The 27,138-nt window shown below is 36.9% G+C and overlaps 1 protein-coding gene across 3 annotated transcripts in view; it reads right to left on the minus strand.

Annotated features, from left to right (window-relative positions):
* Positions 1-8,088: 8,088 nt before the first annotated feature.
* The window catches only part of LOC126917620 (carbonic anhydrase-related protein 10), a 228,340-nt gene continuing 209,290 nt past the window's right edge, over positions 8,089-27,138 (minus strand). The window contains exons 7-10 of one of the 3 annotated variants that reach the window (XM_050724696.1): positions 11,740-11,894; positions 10,539-10,664; positions 9,777-9,825; positions 8,089-9,691 (exon numbers count right to left, since the gene is read on the minus strand). In XM_050724696.1, the coding sequence (XP_050580653.1) occupies positions 9,624-9,691; positions 9,777-9,825; positions 10,539-10,664; positions 11,740-11,894 (398 nt within the window). In that variant the 3' untranslated portion in view covers positions 8,089-9,623. The remainder of the gene's footprint in view (positions 9,692-9,776; positions 9,826-10,538; positions 10,665-11,739; positions 11,895-27,138) is intronic. The other 2 variants (XM_050724697.1, XM_050724695.1) reach the window with 2 other exon arrangements.

Here is a 27,138-nt window from a genome sequence, read left to right on the forward strand (position 1 = left end):
TTCAGGGCCGGTGGAAAATCGTTTTCCAAGCGGCCATTGTGGTAGGTAAGCCGATTCCTCGTTGTCGAATAGAAACGATTTGGTATCCCGATGTATACGTAGCGTCGCAGTATCCTGGCGAATTCGACGGGATCTAAATCACGTTCCTGTATTATGCCACGTTATCAATAAGAGCTGGAAAAAAGGCAACGTCTTTGTTCTCTTTCGTTCTTTCAGCCGAATCCAGACGCTTTCTCCCTTTTTCGAAACAGCTTTCAACAGGATTGAAAGCTGACGAACGAAAATAAAAAACGTGTGTATAGTTTCCTTTCCAAGATATTCTCGTTTCGCTTGCCTTTTTTTCTTCGTCAATTATCGTGTTATCGGATTTTAAGCGGCATTGTGTATTATTGCGAACGTTTTGCTGTCGGTACTTAGCGATTGTAAAAAGGAACTTTTTTTTCTAAAGGAAAGTCTTTCGGTCGAAGATCGCAGATTTTGGTATTCATCAAGAAGTTCTTAGTACCGCGAGGATTCCTTTTCTATAATTCTTTTATTAAAATTATAATATCCTAGTGTTTCGCTTAAAACGGAAAATTGTATTTCGGAGAAAAACGAGAAGTTACAAGATCTTGAAAAATCCCAAACCATAAGTTACCGAATTTCGGAAACATTCAAACATTAAATAATCATATCTGAAATATTAAACTTTGAAAACTTAAACCAACCGAAGCACAAAATTGCCAAGCGTCAAACACCTCAAATACCGAATTCCTAGATTCCCAGAAATCTCAAAGTAGATTCGAAAGTATCTAAAAATCTCACATACTAAATTCCAAAGAATCTCAAATTCCAAATTCTCAACAATCTGAAACGCTGAGTTCACAAATCCTCTAAAAGGTATTCAGCAAAAGCAGTGTCGTCTACGTCTCTCTACCAAAACCTTATTCTTCCATCAATCTCCTTTGAAAAAAGTGCGCATCAAAAGCACGATGGCTCCGAAGCGTTCACGAAAATAGCTACATCGAGCAGAAGGTTAACATCTACCATCGCGACGGTTTATGTCGAATAGAGGTGAAAAGATGAACGAGGATCAGAACCGGAAGGGGGTTGGAACCGATCGCGACTTCACAACGCAACGTGGCGAGGAATTATGGATACCATTATAAGGAGAAAGATTAGAAGGTCGTCGTAATATTTTTATTACCTCATTTCACACGTACGAGGCTCGCACACCGATTCGATCGGGCACAAATCGCGTCGTTGGAGCAGATCGTATCGAATGGCGTTAAGGAACGAGAATAAGAGGAGCTCCGCGAGACGAAAAATCCAATTCCTCTGGCAAAAACGTGGTCCGATTAACCACGGGCCTCGTTGATCATCGCGGATTACGTTCAACTACGTTAATCGATTATCGACTGCTTTGCTGATCGGTGGACGCGGCTGATGAAAGTTGTTGCCGATGTTCGGTGATCCCGTTAAAAGATACCCGAAGCTGATTCGTCCGATTTTGGATATTGTTCATGATTAATGGGGTTAGGAAAAGACCGTGGTTTTAGGTCAGATGATAATTTGTTGGTTTCGATCGATAATTGGTCGAATTAGTATTTTGGTAATTTGATTTGGTAGCAAGTAGATATGCTTCATATATCTATTTTGGGATAAATTGAATTCACAGTGTGTTGTTTATGCAGAATAGTTGCGGATATTGTTTATAATTGATGGTTTTGTTAAGAGACGTTTCATTTTATTTAGATATTTAATTGTTATTCAATTGATATTTTGGTATTAGAGAGAATGTGAAAAATGTATACACACAGATACACACGTATCTTAAGAGGTGATGCTTTCTTGTACAAAGCAAAGAAATACTCGACGATGTATCTTGTTTTGCAACTTTCACGAGTTGTTCACAAAATTTGTTATATACATTTGCATGGAAGTTCAGTGTTCGTAATTCATTCTTTCGCTAATTTCCAAAGAAATGCCGTCTAATTGTAAGTTTATTCTCGACAAAGATTCTAACCAACACATATTTTCTAAATTAAGAAACAATAAATATACGACTGTCGAGAATGCGTCCTTAAACTCATCCAACAATTTCCTGAAATTCTCCATGTTCAAAGAACACCTGAAAGAAGCAATTCGCAGAGAACAGAATAATCAAAGAAGCCGCGACTATAATCGAATGTAACCGCGTCTCGAGCTGCTGTCTAGAAGAAATCCAGCTGGGAAAAAGATAAGAGGGAAATCAATTTACAATTTGCCGCATCGACGCGACGAGAGTGCTGTATAAAAAATGGCGAGCCGCGGGGCCACGAACAGGCCTCAAAGGACAGGGTCGAAGGCAGAAAGCGAGTGAGTTTGAAGCTTGTTCTCACGGGAACCGAAATCACATCCTTAATTTCCATAAAAGAGTGCGATGGGCCTCTTTCCTCTCACTTCGATCGAGTGCCTTCCTCGCCTCTTATTTTCTTCTTCTCTTTCTTTATCTTCATCCTCTAGTCTTTTACTTTTGCTTCTTCTTTTCCCCTTTACCCGATCCTCCCACGGGTGAGAAGATGTCTCTGTCTTTCGAGCAACTTGAAGCTTCGTAAGCATATCTCGTTCATCCTCTTACCTCGTTCGCGACTTTGCCACTCAGCACACCCTCCACTCTTCTCTCTGTCTCTTTTGGTGACGCTTGCCTTGTGTCAGACCAGGTCAACGTAATTACCGGCGAGGGACCTCGTTGCTCATTGCCTTGTTCGTTTTTTGAGCGACACTCGTGTACTTGATGTATCGGCACATCCTTTAGATTTTTAATCGCTCGTCGTTTTTTAATTCTCTTGTTCCTGATAGGGGAGGTGTAGTGTTTGAGAATTCGAAGATTTGCGAAGGACAAGTTTGACAAAGGCGTGGATGGCGTATAGTAAGCATTATACTTGAGATAAAAAATTATTAGAATATTCATAAAATTTGGTGTCCCTTGAAATCTTACAGTAGCGTTTGAGTAAAAATTGATTTAAAAACAGGAAATTCTGGTCCGTGTCTTGATTAGTTTCATTAATTGAATTGCAATCTAGCAAAGTTACCTGGAATTTGGGAATCTTCCTTTTTATCTATTAATTAACTTCGTTATATTTTCCTTATTTTTCTGTTCCTCACATTCTATCTTTGATTATCTATCGTTTTATCTTATCCTTAACTAGCTCGGTAATTAGTATCCATAATTAAAGGCCTATAATTCGGCAAAACGTAATTTCCAATAATGAATAAAGATCCTTCTCATACCAAACATACTAAAACACACACACATCATCGGAAAAAAGAGAAAATATATTTTCACTCGATTTTGTTTTACATTTTTGCACGTTATAACCTCAGCGTTGGATTTCTAATATTAAAGATATCAGATGTGAATTATACTATCAACCAAACTCGACCCAATTCACTCAAAAGCTAGAGCAACCCCTACTCTAAAGAACACATCTTTTTCCAAGTTGATATCTCAGTCCGTTTGCAAGATACAGCGATTCGAAGGACGCTATAGGATAGCGCGCGCAAAGCTGAATGGCGGTCGAATTCCCGGAAGCGGCGTGACCCACTTTTCGTTCGTGAAAATACGCACGCAGCGTAGTAGTGATAGTAAAGAAAAAAACGTCGATTCAGCGTCCGCCGGTGGGCAGCTAGTGTGGGGTAGGTCAGTGAGTGCGTGGGAGGAAGAGGCCGGAGTGTGCGAGAAAGAGGACGTCGGGGAAATATTCAAAATTATGGCCACCTTTAAACGGCCATATCTTTGAAACGGGAAGTCGTAGGAAGATGAGACAGAAAACATTTTAAAGAGGAAGTTTAGAACTCCATATTCGTGTAATTGATGGGATGGTTTGATGAAACGCAAGAAGGTTACAGAAAAGAGTATTATAGGTAGAAAAGGGAGAAATTTGATGGGTTTTCATGGTGTCGATAGCGAATAACAATTGACAATATAAATATGTCGTGAGAAGAATGGTGTATGCTCGTAAAATAGAACAAAAGAATAGTGTTAACGAGGAGTACAAATTATAACGTTGTATTGAAAGGTGAGTTGAGAACTATGAATTTTGAAAAATCTACTTTTATTCGATTTTCTCTTAAGAGCACTATATTTATTATCGATATACAGGGTGTGATCGAATAACATGTACAATCGGACGTGAGGCGATTCCTTATGAAAAAGGAAGACTTTTTGTTCGAGGCTTTGTTTTAGAGAAAATCGTATTTGAAAATTTATCAAGTGCACTTGAAATATCATTAATTATCGGCTAGTTATGAATAAACAATCAGCAGGAAATTATTCTATATATTAGGTTTCTGTATATAAGGTGATAATAGATGAACAACAATTTCTGTTTTATATTATTTTATTGAATTAGGTATGATCCATTTCGTTCTATTTCTATTATTATGTTCGTGCATAATTCAATAAACTAATATAAAGCAAAGAACACTGTGCGTTTATTATCTCTTTATAAAACGAAAGAAACTTTTCGGACAACCCAATACAAACCTCAAATACTTCTTTTTTTATGAATATGTTAAAATACATACAAATTTGACATAGCATAAAATAATAATTACATAACAAAATAATTTTTACATAACTTCATATTCAATGAGTTGATTGTTAGTGTAAATCAATTTATTTATAACATAAATGAGGATTAAAAGGGAAGTATATTATAATCTTAGTGTGTATAGATTTGAATTGTTGAATTTTTAATTCTAAAGGCATTAAGCATGAATTATACTGTCAACTGATCTTAAAGATCGAAATCGATCAAAATCCTACTTCGTCAATTGTGTAAGATGTCAATTTGGAAGCTTCAGTATCAAAAGATCGGTGATTCTAAAAGACAAAACGCATTTTAGAAGACATAAGAAACATAGCGACAAAGAGGAAGGTTAACTAAGAATATAAGGCTTCGTGATATTTAAAAGAGCTACCGTTAATCACAGGTACCAATATAATTCAATCAATATGAGACAACTGAAATTGGAGTCATAGAAATGATTTTTCGTTCATCAAAAATGCTTCAACTTTTCATGTCTAGAACTTTACGATTTGTCTGTTATTAAAATACTGAAAGACTCGAACCATAACATTCCATGGAAAATCCACGGTTCAGATTTCTCGATCTGGTACAATTAGCCGACACCGGAAACGGCTAATTGACAGGCGAGAGATAAAACAGCTCGATCGAATCGTAATCGAGGCTTCCACGGCCTCGAGCACGTCAATAGTCCTCGTCAGACGTCGCCCACGTTCTGATAAGTCTGTCTGGTTTGTATGACGCGAGCTATTCTCCACGGAATGGTCCCAAAGCCTGTCGTGCAAATTGAATATTTGGCTGTTTCGTTTGTCATAACTGTCGTCCAATGTCCTCTCCTCGAGAGAGAAAGGGAGAGAGAGAGAAAGTGAGAGAGAGAGAGAGAGAGAAAACGTCGACATCACGTCGTCTATACTGCTACTTATCATGACAGACACATTTGAGCGGTCATTCCCTTGTCGATGCGTTTCCTGTTTCTCCTCTAACGATAATGTCATGATTTATTAAGTTTTCGTAGTTATTTCTAGAATAAAGGAATCGTTAACCAACGTTGCAATATTCCATTTGTAATATGTACAATTTTTATATAAATTTAACATTATATATATTTGTAATATATATAAATACTATACAATATATATAAATAATGTATATAAATAAAAGGAATATTATTCTTTGTTATTTTTCTCCCATTTAGATTTTACAATTTCATAAAGTTTGTAGAAATAGAAAAATTAATTTTTTACAATCATTAAAAATATGCAGGCGCTTTCGTCTTTTAACAAAATTAATCTTGACTTTTATTCAGATAAGAGGACAATTACACGAATACTTATTTATTTATTTCCATCAAATCACTTTAATTATCATGTAGATTTATAGGATATTTGGGTCAACACAAATAACAGACGAGTGGTTCTAATGCTAATAAAAGTCATTCTAAATTATGTCATACTTAATAATCGACCCTAATATAAACTCAAATAGCACACATTGTCGTTGATGATCGATCGGTCTAAAAACAGCAGCAACTAGCAATGGGCGCGAAAATTTCACGTCGGAAATTCGTAAAATGAAATTCACTTACCTCTGGCTGGTCCCGGCGGAGCATCGTCGTCGAAAGTTGCCACGACAAGGAGATAATTAATGAAGGATGAGACGCAGCCTCGCAGCGCGAACTTTGCCCGTCGTTCGACCCAATTTCCACCCAGACAATTTGTCAATGTACCGGGATTTTTCGATCGTCTACTCGCAAGATTGTCGCGAGTCCCACGGGGCTTCGTCCTCCATAAAGAAACTTCCGCTAGATCGTTCGTTTCTTCGAATAATTATTCAAAGCTTCGTCCAACTGATAAAAATCGCGGTCATGTGGTCAAACTAAATAGATCCATCGACTGCAATTAATCTTAATTGATCGTGGTTAACGCATAATGTAATTGATTGTAATCATTTGTTTCGTGAAGCATTTACATGAAATTATTTGAAGATATAGGAAATAAGTATGATTATTACGTATCTATATCTTTGTTGATCTTCTGATTTCAGTGTCCTTATAGGAGTACCATTTTAATATTACATAATAATTTGTTAAATCCAAAGGTATAAACCATTTAAAAACATGTAGTCTATAATCCTTTTCTTCTAGTAGTTCTTTTAACGATTCTTTCTACAACTGTTCTCATGATATTTCCAATGATAAATTAATATGTATATAACATGTTATAGTTCATATAAATTAAAAATTTATTAGATAATGTTACGATTCGTTGGATTAAGAAATTCTTTGTTTAACTTTAAATTCAAAGTTCCAATTATGTTTCAGGAATAAACGCGAATTGTTATTCCCCATTAGCCCGACAGTAATTATTCGAAGAAACCTTAAACGAAGTTAAAAGAAGAGGGTGAATGAAGAAATTAAAAAATCCGCAGGGAACACGCGTGATCTACAATATAACGTTGCGTTTATTGTTATCGTTATTCATTAACCACAATCGTTAAACGTTCACTTTCGTATGATACAACGTTAGGTTTCTATACACATCCTCCTCCATCCTCCCTCTAAGTGTCCTCTTAATCTGCTTACACCTATTTTTAATAGTAGTTCCTTTTCTTACGGTTTCTTAGTATCTGTATTTATATACAAAAGCGCTGGATCATTCGTCCATTCGGCTAAGCTATGAACAATCCAATTTTTATTCCTCTCGCGATTGCGGTTGGTCTAGCACGCGACTCTAATTTCATATCACTCCTCTTTCTCTTCTTTTTATCGTTCTTTAAGTTTCCACTCTCATCCTCCAAACATCCAAACCTATTTTTTATTCGTCGAATCGCTCGTTCCGCTCAGAGAAATCGTGAACATTCGATCGTTTTATCATCCACTCCATCTATTTCGAAATTTCCTTACTTTGACACGTTTCTATTCGTCGTACGTTCAGCGTCACGTTTACGTATATTGGTTATAAAATAATTGACAAAAACCTGTCAAGTAAGTCGACAATTTCATCCCTTCGTTTCCAAGTGTCGTTTGGTGCCCGGCCAATGGCCGGATTATAATTATTATTTTTGTTCTCTGCCCCTTTTTTCCCTTCTGTTTCTTTTCTAGAGGGTGGTTTTTATTCGAAAGCGGAACGAGCACGATTCTTCTGTTAGCAGCGACAGGCACACGATTGTTCTTTGGTTTAGTAAATAAAAAAATATCGCAGAAAGGACAATGGTCACTCTTTGGCGAAGTTTTACGATCACTTACATTATACAAATTACGAATAAAATTTCTTCTTCTCGACAATTTACGAAATGATGTTTGCTTTAGACATACAATTATGGCGAGTGTTTTTATTTGTAGTTCAACGTATCGACTACCATGAGATTTCTTTCAATCAATTCCTAGAACTCTCTATTGAATATTCCAATGAAATTTTATTGGATGTGTAAATTAGTTTGATGCTTTAACTCTATTAACTTTTTCAATTAAATACTTTGATCAAATATTTGGTCGTTTTGTGATACTTTCTACGAAAGTATCATCTACACGACTCTTGCGTTTTTCTTTTTTTTTTTCGCTTCAACGAAACACCTGGAAAGATATAAAATGGTAATGGACAGTGTATCGGGAGAAACATTACTTAAAGCAGTTTCGTTTCACGAGAACGCACGATTTAGGCTCTCTTGCGCAATACTTGCGCAACAACTATTCCGACGATTTTAAAAAAATGCACCGAATCAATTTACACACCTGACAAATTCCGCGTCGACTTCCACAACGAATTATTACAAAGCGATCGCGTTTACATACAAACCTGCTATCATTCTTCTACACGTACAAACTTCTCCAAATTTTCCTTATTTTTAATAATTCATCCTGAATTCCCAGAATCGTAAAGAATTTGCAATTTCACCTCAAATCATACATCTTCGTCGTGAATTATTAAATCGTCAATTATTGATTCACAATCATGAACAGAGAGATATTTCCTAATTAATTCGCTATTTTCGAAATTCACGAGAAACACGATCAATTAGGGCATTGGACACTGGTTCAGGCGAACGTTCCACGAAATATTCCCATCTCTTGGTACGTTCGCCTCGATTTCGAGCGCTTGCCTCCCCTTTTTCGCCAACGAACGACAGGAACGATTTCCGGAAGGTGTTCAGGCGACAAATACAAATTCCAGCCGCGCTCCAACACACTTATCATCCCCGTCAAAATCGGTTCGGCCGCGATAACTCGAGGAACCCCGGGCCCGTCCCTGATAGCTCGTGAATCTTCTTCCACACCTTGGAATTGTGGATGCAGCTGCTTGGAATCGACGAAAATCGGTGCCACGTCGAAATACAGTAAATCTTTATCGATCGTTTCTTCGTTTTAATTATCGCATCTGTTGGCGATTATCAGCGCGTAAATTTAGCTTCCAAGTATCAAACTGGTTTGCGATTTCGTTTCTCTTAGGGAGAGATCCCACCGAACGTGTACTATCATTGGACGAATCAATTTTCAATGAAATTAATCGAAATTAGTTCGTTAGTTCCTGCAGCAATATTTTTAGTTAGAATATCTATTCAGTTAAGATGTCAACATGTCATTCTGACGTACAAGTTAGAACAACCGAATAACTCTTCTGCGATCTTCTTTTCGAAATTTGACTTTTCACATTTTTGAATGTTATGTCTATCGATTGAATTGAATCGCTTTAAAGCTTCCGGAAAGAAATCTTTTATCGGTTCGTTAAATAGATTTCCAAAGATGATCTTCGTTCAAATCGAAAAGATTTGAATATTTGAAATTTCTTTCAGTAACATAGAAATGGAATTAAAAAATGTTCGAATTTCAAATTATAATAAATGCAATGAAATGGAAGTTTCTCGATGATCTTATTTCATTTGTTCGTTTTATAACGAAAACGAGAAAGATCTGCAGAGTTTTGTCTGCCATTTGGACGAATCGAGTTCCCTGAACCGTGACCTTGTCAAGCCTGTACACAGTGGTCTTTTTCTTTTTGCATGCCTATTACGAAATGTTCGCGTGAACCTGTCGCATTGAAAGCCGAAAACGTCTCTGGTTTGTATGACGGCCGCGATTCAGACGACGCCGTTGTGCGAGAGGGAGCCATCGTCCTGCCACGTGTTCGCTGGAAAGAAAAAGTCATCTTTTCAGATTCTCATCGAGACGATCCCTTCGCTAGATGGTAAGAAGTTTGGGGCCGCTCGAGCCTGGATATTATCCTGGGTTACCTCTATAGTGCATGTCCTGAGCCATCGATGGACACTTCGCATCCGGTCGCTGCCGAAAGAAAAATACAAAACTTGGTTTTCGTTAATCGTTTCTCGTCGGAACGTATTATTAGCGCCTCTAAAGCATTAATAGAGTAAGATGAAATATAAGAATAATATTTTTCTCTGCTATTCGATAATTCTAATAGTGACCAAATAATATAAATAATAATCCTGCTGCGATTTTTGAACTCTTCTTGGACTCTGAATTTCTATATTTCCATCTCATTTTTGTTTCAAAGAGCGAAACGACACGTAGTATTTTACGAAGAAAGTTAGCAAAAAATTGAAGTTTCTTAACAACAAAAGAATCTATTAAATCGGAAATGGCCCAGAGCGTAGCAGGATTAAGCTGTTAAAAGTTAATTTTAATCGATAAATTTCTTTTAGGTGGCGCGAACTGGTCGAAAATTATTTTCACCGATTTTATGAATTTTTTGTGATTCAGAAAATTAATACAAACCGTATCTTTAAATTATTCCGTTAAAAACGAACTCAATCGCCATTAACACAAAACAAATCATGATATCGGTTTCTCTCGATTTACACGCGTTATATTTGAACTTCGAATTAACATTCATAACGATGAAATCGGGCTTATTCTACACGCTTGTAGCCAAGCTTCCACATCGGTTAATGCGATTAGTCGATGAAAAATTAACAGAAGCGGCCAAGTAAATGGATGGAAGGGGAGACGATGGAAAATAGAATAGAGCAATTCACCTTGTGAAAATCGATGTTTGTCCGTATAGTCCTGTAATGAAGATCCTGCAGCGGCCTCGAATTGTTTCCCAGGGGTGCTTTCGGGGTGGTCGACGGACCTTGCATTAGTTGCCTTAGTGCGTAAAGCTGGAAATGGGATTAGGATTACGATGTAACGATGCCGTTCCCTCGTTCAATATTTAACCATAAAGCAGAGCTTGTTAAGTAATGGCGTGGTCGTGGAAGGGAGAAGGATTGAAATAAGGGTGGTGGAAGCGCAAGAATAGCCCCGGGAAAACGGCAGTTGAATCTCGAAAGTAATGTACTTTAAGGTATTGGTGTTGGTGCGGCTGACACCTTATTAAATTATTTATTGTCCCGCGATTAATTTTGCAACGGTGCAAGGAGATTAATAACGCGGGCCAACGATTTACGCGAATTTCATCGTAAAATTTAGCGTACTTCGTTTCTCTCTAGCAGCCTTTTTCGTAAAAATAGATATCCTCTTGGACGGTGAATAATTAAACGAAATTGCTGTATATGTATATATGTACTTCATTTGGTGTACCGGTGTTGGAGTAACGATCGTATAAATTCTTCCTCGCTGTGTTACGAGGACAATTTCTTGGCAAGATCTTGAGTTAACTCATAGGTGATCTGCCGCGTTAATCCAAGTACGCGTATTTGGTCAAAGTGTAATTTTGTGAAAAATTACTTCTAGCGTTTAATAACTGGGCACAGATTTCAAATATTATACGCTCGAAATATAAACTGTTACGTGTGCAGTTTCAACACAGAGACGTTTCTCTTATTTAATATTTTATATAGATAAACTAAAGAAAGTTGCTGGTTTGACTTAATACGATGGTAATATTTGTAATATTACTGATATATGAGAAAACGACAAATTGCTTATTTAACAAATACAGTTTTTCCCATAATTTGTAACTAAACAAATGTTTCTGAATTGAATTGCAACTTTCTTCGATCCTTTTAGTCCTATTAAGAAGTTTTTCAAACTACTGTCGTGGATACGGGTGCGTGTACATGTATTCAAAATTAGAATCGTGTTACGTTTATATTATACACGCGTTTATACAGAACGAAAGGTAGAAGATTGACTAATTGACCATTCTACACACGAAAAGGGTAATAAAAAAAGCTCGAGGGAGGAATACAAATTGAGGTAGATAGGGAGAAGGTAAAGAGGATCAACACTTACCTCTCGCGCTGTTACGTAAATAGGTTTGTTGAGGATCAGCCATACTGCTGTTTCCCAACAGCCTGGGTGAGTCGTGCTGCCCTCGTAAGTCATGTAATCGTTCGTGTTTGGAAGGAGGCTCTTCAAAGACAGATGACGTACGGGCGCAAAATCACCTGCACAGAAACACCAAAACTATATGAGGACAACGGGACATTTAAACCATCATCGCATTGTTGATTTCGAAATTGTTGCAAAAATACACGCTTTCGATGTTTCCTGATTTTTTACGAAAACTATCCTAAAAAAAAAAAAAGAATTTGAAGAAACTGAAGTAAAATCTACGCGAAGGAATTCGTTGTTGAAGACGACGAAAGATTTCGGTAAAAACTTGAAAAGTTACCCGATAATCGGAGAAAAATACTGGAAAAAAAAACAGTGCACACGTTAATCGTTAAAATGATACATTTTTCTAAAATTTAGCTATGAATGTTACGAACAACCTCCATAACCTGATAATAATTTGGATTATCAAGAGAAATTTGCCATTTATTTGACGTATTCTGTGCGTATGACGTATAAAAATTACAGGAGTAAAGTTTCAACAAGAATTCTAAAACGTAAGACGTAAAATTGTCTATCTTAAACAATGTAACGCGTTGTGTAAATCGTTGGCGTGATTATTAAACTGATCGAACGAGATCAATGTTGCCGATCCTGTATGAGCAGAAAAATCGCCTACCTTGAGCAAACAGAATAAAGGCTAAACTTTTTAAACTCTCTTTGTGCGGCATAACGAAAGCGCATCGGTAAAGAGCGGAGCCTGTCGTCTAAATTCCAGAGTATTTGCATGCTAAACGATCAAAATTCGGCGGGTTCTCTTATTCTATCGGTAGAACCGCTGCGTTGCATATTCAGCGACGTTATTTCGAACGCGACAAAATTACTCGATATTCGTCCGAGGCCACTCTTTGAACTTCAACTCGCGAAACAGACAGCCTGGAAAAAAGAGCAGGAGACTGGCTCGCCGGCGCCAAGAGAAAGGAACTTTGTATACTGTATATATTATTTATTTATTTATTTATTCGTGGTAAATGGAGGTAGGGGACTATAGTAGCTTCCACGATACAACGAGGTCGTAAAATCGACTGTTGTTTCTACTGGTAACCTTATATTGTCCTTTTTATTACTGGAATATCCTTTTACGCCTGTTGTTGCACTGCTTTTTTTCTACATATTACTAGAATTCGTTCTACGACTATTCTTTTAATCCTTTTTGTTATTCTTCTCATTTCGTCTTAGTATTTTTATACTGCACTGTCTTTAACGTTATCGACTTCCCTTTTTTGGCCGCTGCTTTTTTAATTATTCAAATTCTATTTTTAGTTTGTTTATTTCTTTTACGTATTGGAATTTTTCTTTTGGTGTTTGTTATTTTGCGCTTCTCATTTGTTATATCATAGACGTTCTTTTCATACGCTCTTATTTTTATGATCGAAATTGCTTTCTTAGTACAACACGTTATATTCATTCTTAATGATTTTATTAAATATTTCAAACCTCGATGTATATTTTTCCGTATTAATAGATGAGTTAATAGATATAAAATAGATACTTCACTCGACTATACAAATTAAGATCGAGCACTGTAGAAAAATCACGATTTCCTTCCCCCATCAAGGCACTCTATCTGTTCATAACTGACAAGACTGCTTATGGATGATTTGCGCATAGTTGGTAAGTAGGAACGAGCTCGTAATTCTGCAGCGCATATAAATCTGCGCGCAAGAGAAGCAATAACAAATTGATGCCGGTCGTCGAACGATCGTAAAGAGAAATCGTGGTTATTCCGTCGACTTAACGATTCGACGTGGCGCGTTCACTCGTAAAAGGGGTGACCCGTGTGTGTATCGTGTATCACGTTGTCGTCGTCGTCGTCGTCGTCGTCGTCTTGCAACGATACGAATAATCGATAGGGTGTGACCAGGACCCGAAGAAATTTACTTCACAGCGGCGATTTCGATTCTTGAACGAGGCTCGCTCGGCCGTGAGCGAATCGCAAGCGAACTGGAAAACCAATGAAACACGACTAATCGTCGAATAATCGTCGAATTATACGATAGAACGGTTTATCGAACCGAAAATTTCACAATTAAAATAGCTTTAAAGAAGAATGTTTGTTATATTCTTGTGCTGTTTGTTTGTTTTTAATTTTTAAGAAATGTTGAAATATTCAGTTTTATATAGGAAGTGGATATTAATTATTTAGTTAAGGAGCTGATGTACTACTTGTTAAATTATTATGGAGTAGGGTTTCTTGATATGGATTTATCGATTACTTTAATTATATTTGAACAAAGGAAGATACTTGTCTCTATAGAAATTATTAAACCCCTGATTTTTAAACTGGTAACTTTTAGCAATCGTTAGTATAATTAATGGTAAAATATTTTGCATAATGAAGCTTGCGATATTTTTCTTTCTCTAAGGGTTGTAATTATCAAAATTACTTATGAGGATTAAATTATTTTAATCATAAACAGGCTGCGGATGTTTATGTAGAAACATGTTCTTGTTCATTAAGAAACAGAAAGTTACGTATTTAATAACTGAGAAACAAAACGAGAAACAAATCATTCCGTTTCTTACTATAAGAAAACACTACAAAATCTCTTTCATTAAAAACCTCCTCTTTCAAACATACTGCAAACGAAAAACCTTAGCGCAACATAAAGTCTGATCAAAAACCCTAAACCCTGGCAAAACCGAGTTCTACTGGAAACTTTACTAATCATCCTCATAAACTATCATACGATCCACCAACTGAAACCCATGGCTCGATTCAGTGGTCTCCGCCCTTTTTCCCGTTCCGTTCTGTAAATTAATCCCAGAGATGATTAATCTGAAAGTCGGACACCGTTTCGTAAAAAGGAACTCTCTATCCTTTTCCCATCGCTCGAGAAGCTTCTTCCGGCGTCATTAATCGAGCTTTAATAAAAATCATCGTCGAATGGCCAATGCTCGAATGGGAGAGTCGTGGCGAGTTGAAAAGCTTCTTGTTGCGGTGTCGCGACGTCGCGACTGCGAGCCAGCTATTCCCCTCGTATCGAGGCACGTGACACTAAGGAGAAGCGAGCGTGTGTCGGGGCAAATGGTGAGCTGACACAACGGATAAATGTGGCGACCCTCAGCCATCCGGCTTGTTCTCGTCTTCCGTGGCGAGGAAACATTTTTAGGACAGTATTCAGCCCGCTTAGAGGGCAGAAAGTGGCGGACTCTCTTTTTCTCTTTCTTCACGACCCTCGTTTCTATCCACGAACCCTCTCTCTTACCATCTCTTACCTCACCTTAGACGCTCCTTTCCATTCGTTTTCTCGACGTCGGACGCGCAGCGAAGACGCGTGTCCCCGCGCTTTATTTTTATTTATCGCGCGGCTCCGATTCTCTTTCTTCGAGGCGTCACACGCGAAAGCGCTGTGATAAATAATAAGGAGGACGCCCCGAGACGGAGAAATATCAAGCGTGTCCGAGGATCGAAGGGAAGGAGGGTGCTGCTGGAAGGATTCTCTTTGTGTGATTAATGGGCTGTTGTGTTGGAATGGGGAGAATGTGGTTGCAGCGAGAACGTTGTATTGTGGGAGTGTTAATGGCTTGATGAGTCGAGATGTGGATTAATTGAGGATGATTGGTGGCGGATTTTCAATGTTGCAAATGGGTGGTTGGCTTTGAGTAGGAGGCTAGGAAGATGTTTTAGTTATTGGGATAAATCGTATTTATTTGTAGAGTATATAATATGGAGGATAAATTATGCAAAATAACGTAACCCTATATAGAAACGTTTTCTCATACAACTTTTTATTCGTCGCTAAGTCTGCTTATTTTAATGTATACGTATACAGACATATAATTTAATACATATTTCAAAGCATACTTTTCAAGGTATGTTTGGTGTTTTAAAATTTAGAATATATTAGAATTTGCTTCAATCAAAGAAAGAATAACTTCATTAAGGAAATAAATATTTTATCTATGATATTACTGTTTCATATTAAAATAGTAATTAATTATATTTAGAAACAACGCTTGTAATATTCTTATTTCTCCGAGAAATGTACGGAAGAGTTTGTTCCATCGGAAAAACAAAGGGTGTTTCAAATTTCAATTTATTTGTATCTTAATTTTACTCTTGTTTTAACAATCGCGAAAAGACATCTAATGCCTTAAAAAGAATTTTCGCGTGAAATTGAGAAGAGAACTTGATCTAGATATAGTAAAAAGAAAAAAGGAAGTAAGAAGGGAGAGGGAGGAAAAGTAGAGAAGCATTGAAGCAGGTGACAAATAATAATAAAGATGTGGAAAGGATGGAAATGAGGGTGAGGCCAGGTATCACAGCAGGGATGGAACCAGTTCTGAAATTCAGATGGAAAGAAGAGAAGACCAGAGGGTCGTCCGGTGATTAATGAAATGCATTAACTCTTGCACAGAGGTCGCGAGAAAAAAGCGTGAAGAAATTGAGAAACGTGTCACACGTCGCTTCGTTCTATCCGATTTCGGAGAGCGCTTCAACGCGGAGGCAATGATTTCTCGAATTTCTGCTACGTGGCGCAGAAGGTTTGCGTGCACGCGTCCACGAACGACGCACAGATTATAAAAAATGGGGGAAAAAGGGAATGAAAATAGAAAAATTATTTCAACGTTTTTCAACGTCCCGTGACGTCAATATGTCGCGGTTTACAATTTTCGTGAAATTGATATTTTCAATTTTATTCTGCTAGGGCACTGATTTGGCTAATTTAATAACTTGAAATATAAAATGGTAAAGTATAAAAATTCATTATGGAAGAAAATATACTATAAAACATGTGCACACTTTTGTTAAATATAAAATAAAGAAATTTATATAGAATGAAGAATCAACGGAAATTCTCACTTAAAAGGAGAAAAATATGATTTCAGTACAAAGATAATGATTCCTCACGAAACATTTAAGATAAAATTGTGCAATATCTTTCATTACACGCATGTATTACTGACCTCGAAATAGAAAGATATATATTTCGTTGGGTTTAGACACGTTCAGATTTTATAAAACAGGGATTTCATTCGATATGGATGAAGTTTTTTGATTTTTACCATTTCTCTTCCTCCCTCTCTCCCGCTCTTTTTACGATGAAACTATATCACGAGGAAGAATGGTTAATATTTGCATGAGGAAAATATTTCACCAATTTCGAGTGAGCTGGCACCGTTTGAAAATGACCGATTTTGGAATTTTAACCTCTTGTAGAATTTTTCGTACTAAATAACGTCACGGAACGAAAAAAGATTCAATTGAAAATATGGTTGAAAGTGGCGAGAACAAAGGAATATTTGCTTCGTTCTAAATCTAACAAGAGCAAGCGGGAAGGCAGAGCGTGTTCCAAATTAGAGAAGCGGTATGAGGCGGATTTATAACCGCGTAACGTGAGGTCGAGGCGTCACGCTGAATACTAATAATATAAAATGAACTTTCAAGATAAAGCCAACGTCATTTAAAATACCGGCTGAACATACTTTTTATCCATGTCCATTTATTGTATTATTTTATCCTTGGTTATATCTAAGCTCGAAAGGGTTCAATCTTTTTCCTGAATATAACTATATCATAAACTAATTGCTAAAATAAATATACAGTATAAACTGAACACATACAATGATTTATTCAAACTTCGTACAATCGTACACTCCATATGGTATAAAAGATAGTGATTCAAAAATACGAAGTAATCTTTATATAATCTTAATGTTCAAGACAAAACTCAATAATGTAAGTTGAAGAAAAATTTCAGATAAGACGTATTATTAACGCAAAGTTCGTTTTTAACAGATCAACAAATTAAATTTGAATTAATAAAATTAATAAATTTTAAGTATCTTTTGTTTCATAAGGTAAAGATTATTAATAGTTCTTCGTCTAAAATTAACATAATATTAAACAAATTAAAAATCAAATAAACCAACTCGTGATTAATGTATTTTTCATTGACTCTATCGATATCAATTCGAAGAATTTCAATATGTTTTAAAGCTGAACATTATTAGAAATAGAGCGATCCCTTACAAATACCCGTGAACGCAAATATTTGACATAAACAACAAACGTTCGATAATGTCATGCAGGTTCATCCTCGCTGCATATAGTGATTACGTTTTAATCTTTAGTTTGACACAGCAGAGGACACAGGTTATGATGGCGTGCTCCATCGCTGTTCTTATATCGCGATTATCGCCACTGTCATCATCATTATCCCCGGATGTGTGGTCGAGCCATTAAGGTCGGTCAATTTTCCTAAGAGCCCTTTGCCCTCAACTTCCACGCAACGACAGCCACACGTGTGTTTCTGGAAGAACATTTGACGCAATAGAAGCATCGCCGATAGTCACTGGGTCTGTCCGATAATAGATAACAGAACGAGTGTATATTTGTCTTGATAAGCCTCTTAAACGGGCTAATGCGCTCGATTAGGATAATTGGCAATGTTTGTAGTTTCATGTAGCTTCTAATGGCGACTAAATCGGGGAAGAGTTATAATAGCTATCGTTAGACTGTGGATTTTTATGCATTCACGTGATATTTGAAGGTGTGAAAATACACAAACCTACATAATTTAAGTATGTAAAAAAGTATGTAGAATTTTACCAAGCATTTTAGGTAGCAGGAATAAATGATTAGAACGAAGTATTATTGCGAAGTTAATTAACATAATTAATAGAAACCATGAGATATGGTATAAGCTTATATCTTATAATTACTATGAATTTTGGACGAAAATGAGTATTTGCTTTGTTGTGATGGGAACAAGAGAAACAGTGAAGAAGAAGTGGGATGAAACAATGAGCTCCATTTAATTGATACAAGATTAATTATTTTCGATCGGTCGTTTCATTAATGGGATGTTACGCGTGCGTTTAATTTCATTTATACAAACGTGATATCTTTCGAGGTCACCCATTTCATTACACACTCAGTTTTCCAAATTAATTCTGCATTTACCGGTATGATTAAATCAAACTCTGGCAACCATTTACCAACCTAATTGCATAAAAGCCCGACCTATAGACTTGCTCTGTTGTTCCATAACTTGAAATCAGAAACAATGGGTCTGATGTACAAATCCTTCCGAATCTTTGATGAGAAAAGCAAAGAACAGAGATTAAAGAGGAATCCAGGCAAGATTTCCAAAAGTATGTAAGTTGCTCCGTGTGTAATGTGACACCCAGTTCCATCGGTATTTAATAACAAATGAGAACGATGCACAGAATGTACATATTACACGAGAATATCGAAAATATCGAAAATACAGTAGCTGTTAAAATATCCAATCGTTGAAACAGATTTCTGCTTAGATGCCACTTTTATATTACTTTCATAAAAATATGAATTTGCACCAAAATTCCCAATTCATTAATTACTATATCTTTGTGTCATTTAAATCATTACTACAACTTAAAGTTAGCAAAGAATAGCTCACACAAAATTTCTTATTTCCCGACTCATTCTTCGAAACACGACTATTTTGACCAATAAGCAATTTTGTAAAACGTCACAATCGTTACTGCTCGTATTAAAACTTGTAATCGTACGAAAAAAAAGAAAGAAAAAGGGGCCAGTAAACGTCCAATCGTTTAGCTCTCACCCTAATTAACCGAGGGGTGCTATTATTTCGCTTCGAGTTGTTTGACCTAAAAGCAGAACACGTCGGATCGCTTTCGCGGGGGAAAAATGGCTTTATCGCGTGGCATGCCAAAAGAGAAAAGTCAGGAACGAGGCTGGAACAACGGATTACACCGAAAGGGTGGCATCACATTCCCCTTTCCGTCTGTCTTTTAAAATATGCACGTCGGTTTCCCGGGAGCATTCGCGCCGGCTGTCAAGGAATTTTACCGTGTCAAGGCCAGAATCCGTGGAAAGAATGAAATTTCCGTTCTTTCATCCGCGTTGCGCACAAGCGTTCCCAATGATTCATGGTACGTTCACTGTGTTCATTACCCGGCATCGCTTGTTCGTGCGCGCACGCGAGCTCTCGCGGGACCATGCCGTCAAATCGCGTATTCAAAATCGTTTTCAAATTTATGCGCCGGCCTGCGCTCCTTCCCACGGCTTCCTGGATGTCTGCCACGCGGAAACCGGAGCTCACTGTTGTTTGCTTAACCGAGGTTCGAATCATTCTTTTGTCCCGTTTGATGGACATTGGTTTTTGTGTGTTCGCCGCGTTGTGGTTGAATGATTTAATTAGATAATTGTGTTTGCGTTCTGGTGTGTGCATTGATAGGTATTTGGTATCGTCGATAAAGAGTTTGAAGAGTAAAGTGTTATTGCATGGGTACAATACTTTTTTCGGATTATTAGTACGAGTGATAGAAATGGCAAAATTAAAAATGGAAAATGGTAAATCAGGTGAATTGCCCGCAGTTACTATGATCGGATTAAATCAATTGCGAATTTTTGTATTTGTATTTTTCTTTATATTATATATTTTATATTACGAATTTTTCAAGTTGTCCGAAAGTTTGTATGGGAGAATTTGTAATTTACGTTTTTACCATTTCTTGGAGCATCTCGATATCTGCCAATACTTTCGAAGACTCTTAATTTATAATACAGGGTGTATTTCGATACCATACGGCTTTCTCGCGCCTAAACACGTTTTTTAAATTATTTGATTTATTGGTAATACAGGCACGTGACCGATTATATTAGTTGCAAACGATAACATTAACTGTTGCGGTTTATTTACATATCAACAGCTATATATTCGTATTACGATAAAAGCAAGAAAATCAGTGAAAAATCCGAGTTACAAAGCGTCACGAAATTCCTCAATTCGAGCACAAAGGTAAAGCCCTTAGCTGCCAGCACGTATTGCAATCGTGCTAATTTCCAGCCAACAGCTTGCACGCGCGGATCAGTTTCTTGTACGCGACCCTCTGTACTAGAACAAAGCCGTGCAAACGGACCAACCGCGCCCCTTTCGTTGTCCTGGCTATCAACAATGACCGCTCTATGCTTTCAGAAATGCCGTCATCCAACATAGAAGGATGCTACGCGTCAAACTGCCCCCGGCTAGATACCGATCGAATATATTTGATGGATGATGTTTATAACACATACATATTCACATGCATGGCAAATATTCCTGATATTAAGGTCCTGTGCCTTAATTTTAGATTTGTTTGTAAGACGATCTTTACTGTTGTCTTATAGAAATCGCGATGTTTCTTAAGAAAAGATAATATTTGTTGGACTTGTAGAATAATTGAGCCACTCAGAAGCCAAATTATCAGCTTTATTTTCTGAAGATTTCTCAATTTCGCACAAAATATGTTTATCTTTGCCTTTTTAAAAATAATTCTTGCCTCTCATCTTTCATATTAATTCAAAATTTATGTTCGGCGGAATTATTTTCGCTATTCTTTGTCTCAGACAAGTATCAGGTATTAAAGAAGTATCTTCATAATTGTGTGAACCAAAAGATTTGTTTCGTATAACGAGCTCCATCTTTACTAATTTTCTGACGTGTTCATTAATTTCCTCAATCTTCAAGGTAACTTTTTGATCGACACAGTGAAGCGGGTGTCAAACCTCCCTTAATCCATCAAAAACCTGCCGAAAATTCGGTCCTTGAAGTCGCTACCATTTTGCCGGTTCTTACAGCCTGAACGAACTGTCGAAAAAAAAAGAATTGTTCACGAGAGCGATCCGTCACCCTGGTAAATCCTCCTTTTTGTCTTCCCTAGCCGTGGAAAATATTTTCATCGACTGAGGAAAGTTTCGTCGACAAAATAAGCAAGAACGAAGCAAGAAATTTTTTTGATAGAAATATCTCACATTCTTGTATAATCGCTTCCATTTTCTAACATTATATTACCATTTATTAATAACGAGAATTATTAAATTAATAATTAATAAATGACACAATTCGTCGATGAATAAAATTAGTCAAATTAAATAGCTAAGTTAATAAATGACAATATTCCGGAAAATATTAAATGTGAATTTCAACTAAATTACTAACAATAAATAATTCAGAACACAATTAAAGATTATTTAAAACTTATCTCGGATATCTAATTTTACAAAAAATTGAAATTGATACAGAAAAAAACAATCTTAATAGCAGTTGAATCGACATAACGTTTTATTTATTCGTTGGTTGTTCTCATACGGAAGAACGTGTGACGATTCTCAGAGGACGCGGGTAAGATATCGTGGGATGAAAAGGTCGCGACGAAAGCTCGCCATTAGTTAGGCGAAACAAAGTGGAAATACGCGATGCATGCATGCTGCACATGGCATCCCTCGAGCCGCGTTCGAAGATAATAGAGCATGGACCTTTTCAACGTAAAGTGGCTTGGAAAGACAGCGTACGGATTTTTCTGGTTCAAATCCTTCTGGTTGCTTCGAATATCGTACGGTCTACTGCACGATCGTGTTTTCTGTATTGTTTCTCGTGGTATCTGTCAGCCATTACAAGAGATTCATACGTATTATATACACGTAGATATAATGAACATGGGCGGTTGTAATTTGCCGGCACAGTAATTTAGATGGATTCGTCTTACGAGTAATTGACAAATTTTCAGATGGATGATATTCAGAAAAGCGCAGAATGCCGCTTAATTTTTATAAACGTTAGATTGTAATTTTAAATAAGCCATTCAAAGGTTAAAGTAATAAGCGGACTGTGGATGTTTATGCAAATTTATATCTTTATCGTAACAAATAGAAAAAATGCCTAGTAAGAATTTTAAGACGATTATACGGATATGTGATAAGGCGATTTTAAGAAATCCGATATTCAGAATGACACCAACCCTTAAATGTGTTATCTATTTGTTTTTATAGTCACGTTAAACAACGTTATATTTTACAGTGACTTTATTCTCTTCCAATATCTTTCTCCATAACTTGAAAGATAATCTTTTACAATAATAAAAGTAAATTGGTATCTTATGAAAAAATATTAGTATTCTGAATACGTCAGACGGTATTTTTAAAGCAGTAGTTGATAAATATCAATAAGCCAAGGATTTAACTGAACAAAATTCATAAACCACGATGAACACAATTGGTAAAATGTGAGACCTATTATTAATACGATTAATCAGAAAATATTCTCAATTTATTCTACAAAATCTCCAATTAAGGTGAATTTACTCCAATGTAAGCATCGATACGCTTATTCTACATATATTTCCTCGTCGTGTCTCGCGTTTCTGTCGTACTATACGAACGTCGTTCTCTTCAATTTCATTGGTAACATCGAAATTGGAAAAATCGTAACGGCAAGTATTTTTCGTTCCGTGTGTCATTCCGTATATCACGAGTAGATGGAAGTTAATATAAATGCTTACATTACGATGCAGTGGATTCATCGTTGGCACGCGAACGAAGCAGGAAGCTATAAAGAATTTTATATTTGCTCGCTGCGTCGGCGAGTAATGCGTCGCATTTTTCATCTCACTTTGGAAAATGCCCTGCATAGACACGTAGCTATATTCATATTCAGGAAAGTTGCCCGTTCTTGTCTTATTTCGTCTCTCTGTGTTTTATTGTTTCCATATATTACCGGGGCCGTTTACGATGAAAGACAACGGAAGATGTAGCCGGCCTTCTTGCAACGTATAAGATGCTCCGATTCGCCATCAACCCCATTCTGTTATTCGAAGCTTCCGTTTCACGAATACATGCAGTATTTTCTTTCGCACTAGGAACTAGCGAATCTGTCAAAATAGCAACTTTATCATCCCTATTTTTGTTTCTGGAAAAGTTATAGACATACAGATGCTAGAGACAAAATTGTTAGTTCGTTAATACCTCTGAGAAGGATTGAAAGTGAGTTGGCTTTATGTCTGAGTTTTGAGGAGTTTGCAGTTCTTAAGAAATTTCTTTTCTCGAGTAGTTTGAACATTGTGATCTTATATTTGAGTTTTGAAAAGTTCTGCGGTGTAAAGGATCTAGTTCTAAAGATCGATGGCTCTTCTTCATATTGCATAATAAATCGCTTTTCTTCAGTCTTTTCTTTTTAATACCGCGAAACATCTAGCAACGAGTAACACAGAGTTTATCAATTACGCGTGCTCTTTTCGTAATTCTCAATTTGTTTCTACACTTTTGAACCATTGCGTTCTGCATATTGACTTCCATTCGTGTTCGTGTAAACTAAATTCAATTAGTTTTGATAATCAATAATTAAATGTGCATATAAATTATCAAGTGATAACAGAACAACATGTAGCGTTATTACTACATCTACATCTATACACTAAATCTATAATGTGATTCGATAGGTTTTCACATGAGGGCTAAACTAGAATCATATATTATACAAATTCTTGATGTAATTAAAATTTAAGCTGGCGTTTAATTAAATTTCTTTTTCAACTTTCACAATTAAATTTTTCTTCTACTATTCTTTTACTTCACTTTCGTCGCACACGTTTACATACGAACCTCGATTGTAAAGAATACACTTATCAACTAATTTTTACCAAATTTTCCAAAAGTTCTAAATTTCATAAAATTCGAACATAATAGTCGAATATACTCAAAACTGTTCAAAATAAGAAATTTCTCAAAAATTCGAAACTTCTCGAACGTTAAACATAATTTTATTTCGCAACATGTATTATGCAATGACTCGTATAAGACTCTAATTTCCACCATATTCTACATGCTCGACATCGATAAACGCACATGATCGCGTTACAAGAGTTAACAACTGATTCTGATGAACCAATCGAACCGGGTCATGCGTTTCCCGCGCATAGAATTTCGCATACGTACACAACACGTTTGAATTAAACTGATTCATAAATATTAACGATATTTACGATGCGTTGGGCGATACACGGGGAACGCTTACATTAGATTCGCAAACCGCGAGCGTGTGCATCATGTGCGCATGACACAGTCTCTCGACAATGATGAAAAATTACAATTACGAATATTCCTGGTAATCCATCATCAGCAAAATATTTTCTTAATTTTGCTTAAGTATCGTCAAATGGTATCGTTAATTTCATTTAGGTAAGCTGTAAAGTTTTCATTTGTCATTTCCATTGCGTCGAAACGATAGAATAAAATGGCAGGTAATGGGATTAGATCGTGGCCCTGGGTTCTGTTCCTCTTCCATTTACGAGCATTGATTAAATTTTGCTATAGTCGTTTCGTTCGCAAGCAGTGTACTTGGTATCGCTTAAGAAAACAAATCAAACGTTTATTGTAGATACTATCTCGCAATCTTCTTTGCATCAAGAAAAATAAATAAACAATTTAAACAAAATTTAATTATCTGCCTAAATTAAATTGATACACTAAAGTATCACGAAAAATTCCAATAAAATAGATCTAATTTACAATGTTATATAAAATGTATTATCCATCCTACAACGTTCATTTCTCTTTAGAATCTAAAGGCATATAAACAAAAAATTCAATTATCTTCGGAAATTATTAGCAAAAGTCCAACAAAATAAATCTAATTTACAATGCTATATAAAATGTATTATCCATCCTACCACATTCATTTCTCTTTAGAATCTAAAGGCATATAAACAAAAAATTCAATTATCTTTGGAAATTATTAGCATAAGTCCGACAAAATATGTATAACTTATTACACAAAATTTATCTATACCCTCCCATCTGTAAATTTCTCAAGCCCATTACTCCAATATCTATAACATTGTAACCAACCATCCCAAAACTCAGCCCTTCGTCTCGTTAGAATCTCCAAAATAGCGGTACGTTCTGCAGAATCATGGCTGAGCCGTAAGGCAGGCTGTCGACGACCGGTTGTTCGGCCGGAAGTCAAGTGGTGCGATACAATCTTGCTTTCTCGCGAAATTTCGCAATAAATACCTGGAAACTTTTCGAGGAACGATGGCGTGCGCGCGTTCGTGGGTCCCCATTGTTATCGCGGATGGCGTACATGCACACATCGACGGTACAGGAGCCGACGGTACACGACAATGGAATACTTAGATCCACCCCTGTTGGTCCACCCCCCACGGCATTTCTCCATTGTCTCATGATTTATGTGCCGTGGTCGCGGTGTCAACAGGGTATTGATTAAAATACACACACAACGGCACACGTACACGTGGCGCACACTAGAATATGACGCCACGGTGTATAGAGGAATTTATGCACACACAAGCTAGCTGGACGCTGAGCATCGTTGTCCCTCGTTGTAAATCGACCGGTTGTCGTGTAGATCGTGTCCACCGCGTAAAAAGCTGCGCAACCGAGCTTCCATCGACGAATCGTTTAACGTCGAGTACCCTTACCGTGGAGGGATCACCCTTTGGGAACATCGACGCATCTCGTCGCTCCATCGAATTCATTCTTCGGGTTTAAACCTTCTCCCGTTTACTTCCGTTCGTATATTTTTTTGAGAAATTCCTGTGACGTGCCTTTTTATACAGACTACACTCTTTTACGACGTTATAAGCTTGGTCCTTATATGAGGTTTCTTGTTATTGTTCTTGATTATAGACTCTTTTATTGGCTGTTTCATTCCGTGCTTTTATCGATTGCCGATTGAGAAGGTAATTCTGGATAAGCTGATGATTTTTGTTGATCGATGTCCGAAAGGAGAAACCTCTTGCATCGATTGACAAGATATAAAGAGACGAGTTATATAGGATCTTTTATAATATAACGTCGATTACTTTTCACAGATAAAATCCTTCTAACAGCGTTATCTGATCTTGCGAAGTTATTTTCGATTTCTTCCTAAATACAAATAATAATCATTGACATTAAATAATTCGTGAATGAAAGTGTTAAGAGATACTCGCCAGAAAACAAGAAATCATCCGGAAGAAAAAGGATCTCCCAAAACTTACCAAATAAACAACCCCCAAATCTAACCTCTATTTTATTCCATCTAACCCCATTCCAAAACCATAATCATATATCTCCATCCTCTCATAAAACTCTCAAAAAACGCCATTCATCTCATCATCGTCAATAATCTCGAAAACGTACCCCACGCTTTAAATGTCTAATCGTAGCCCGTTACCCTTCAATTCTTCCTCTCATTCAAGCCACGAACAACCCCACAATATCGACTCTCACGACGAGATAAAGTCGCCCTTTCGAGAAACCTGGATATCTGCCGCGGTGAAGTGACTCGTTACCTTAAGAGAGTCATTTTCCATCCCCCCTTCTCTCTCTCCTTTTTTCCGTCCCTCGACTTTTCACCCTCTCGAGTCAGCGAGTCCCGCGCCACCCCTACGTAGCCTGGAGCGTCGGCACACTCCCTTTCCTGGCACCATTTTATTTATTATCCGGGGTTATCCCAGCGACAGAGTGCGCGGCCAACTTTCCACCGCGGCTCGCTGAAGCGGTCCACGGTGGTATTTGGTGCGTGA

Source organism: Bombus affinis, chromosome 6 (assembly GCF_024516045.1).
Source record: "Bombus affinis isolate iyBomAffi1 chromosome 6, iyBomAffi1.2, whole genome shotgun sequence".
Lineage (NCBI taxonomy): Eukaryota > Metazoa > Arthropoda > Insecta > Hymenoptera > Apidae > Bombus > Bombus affinis.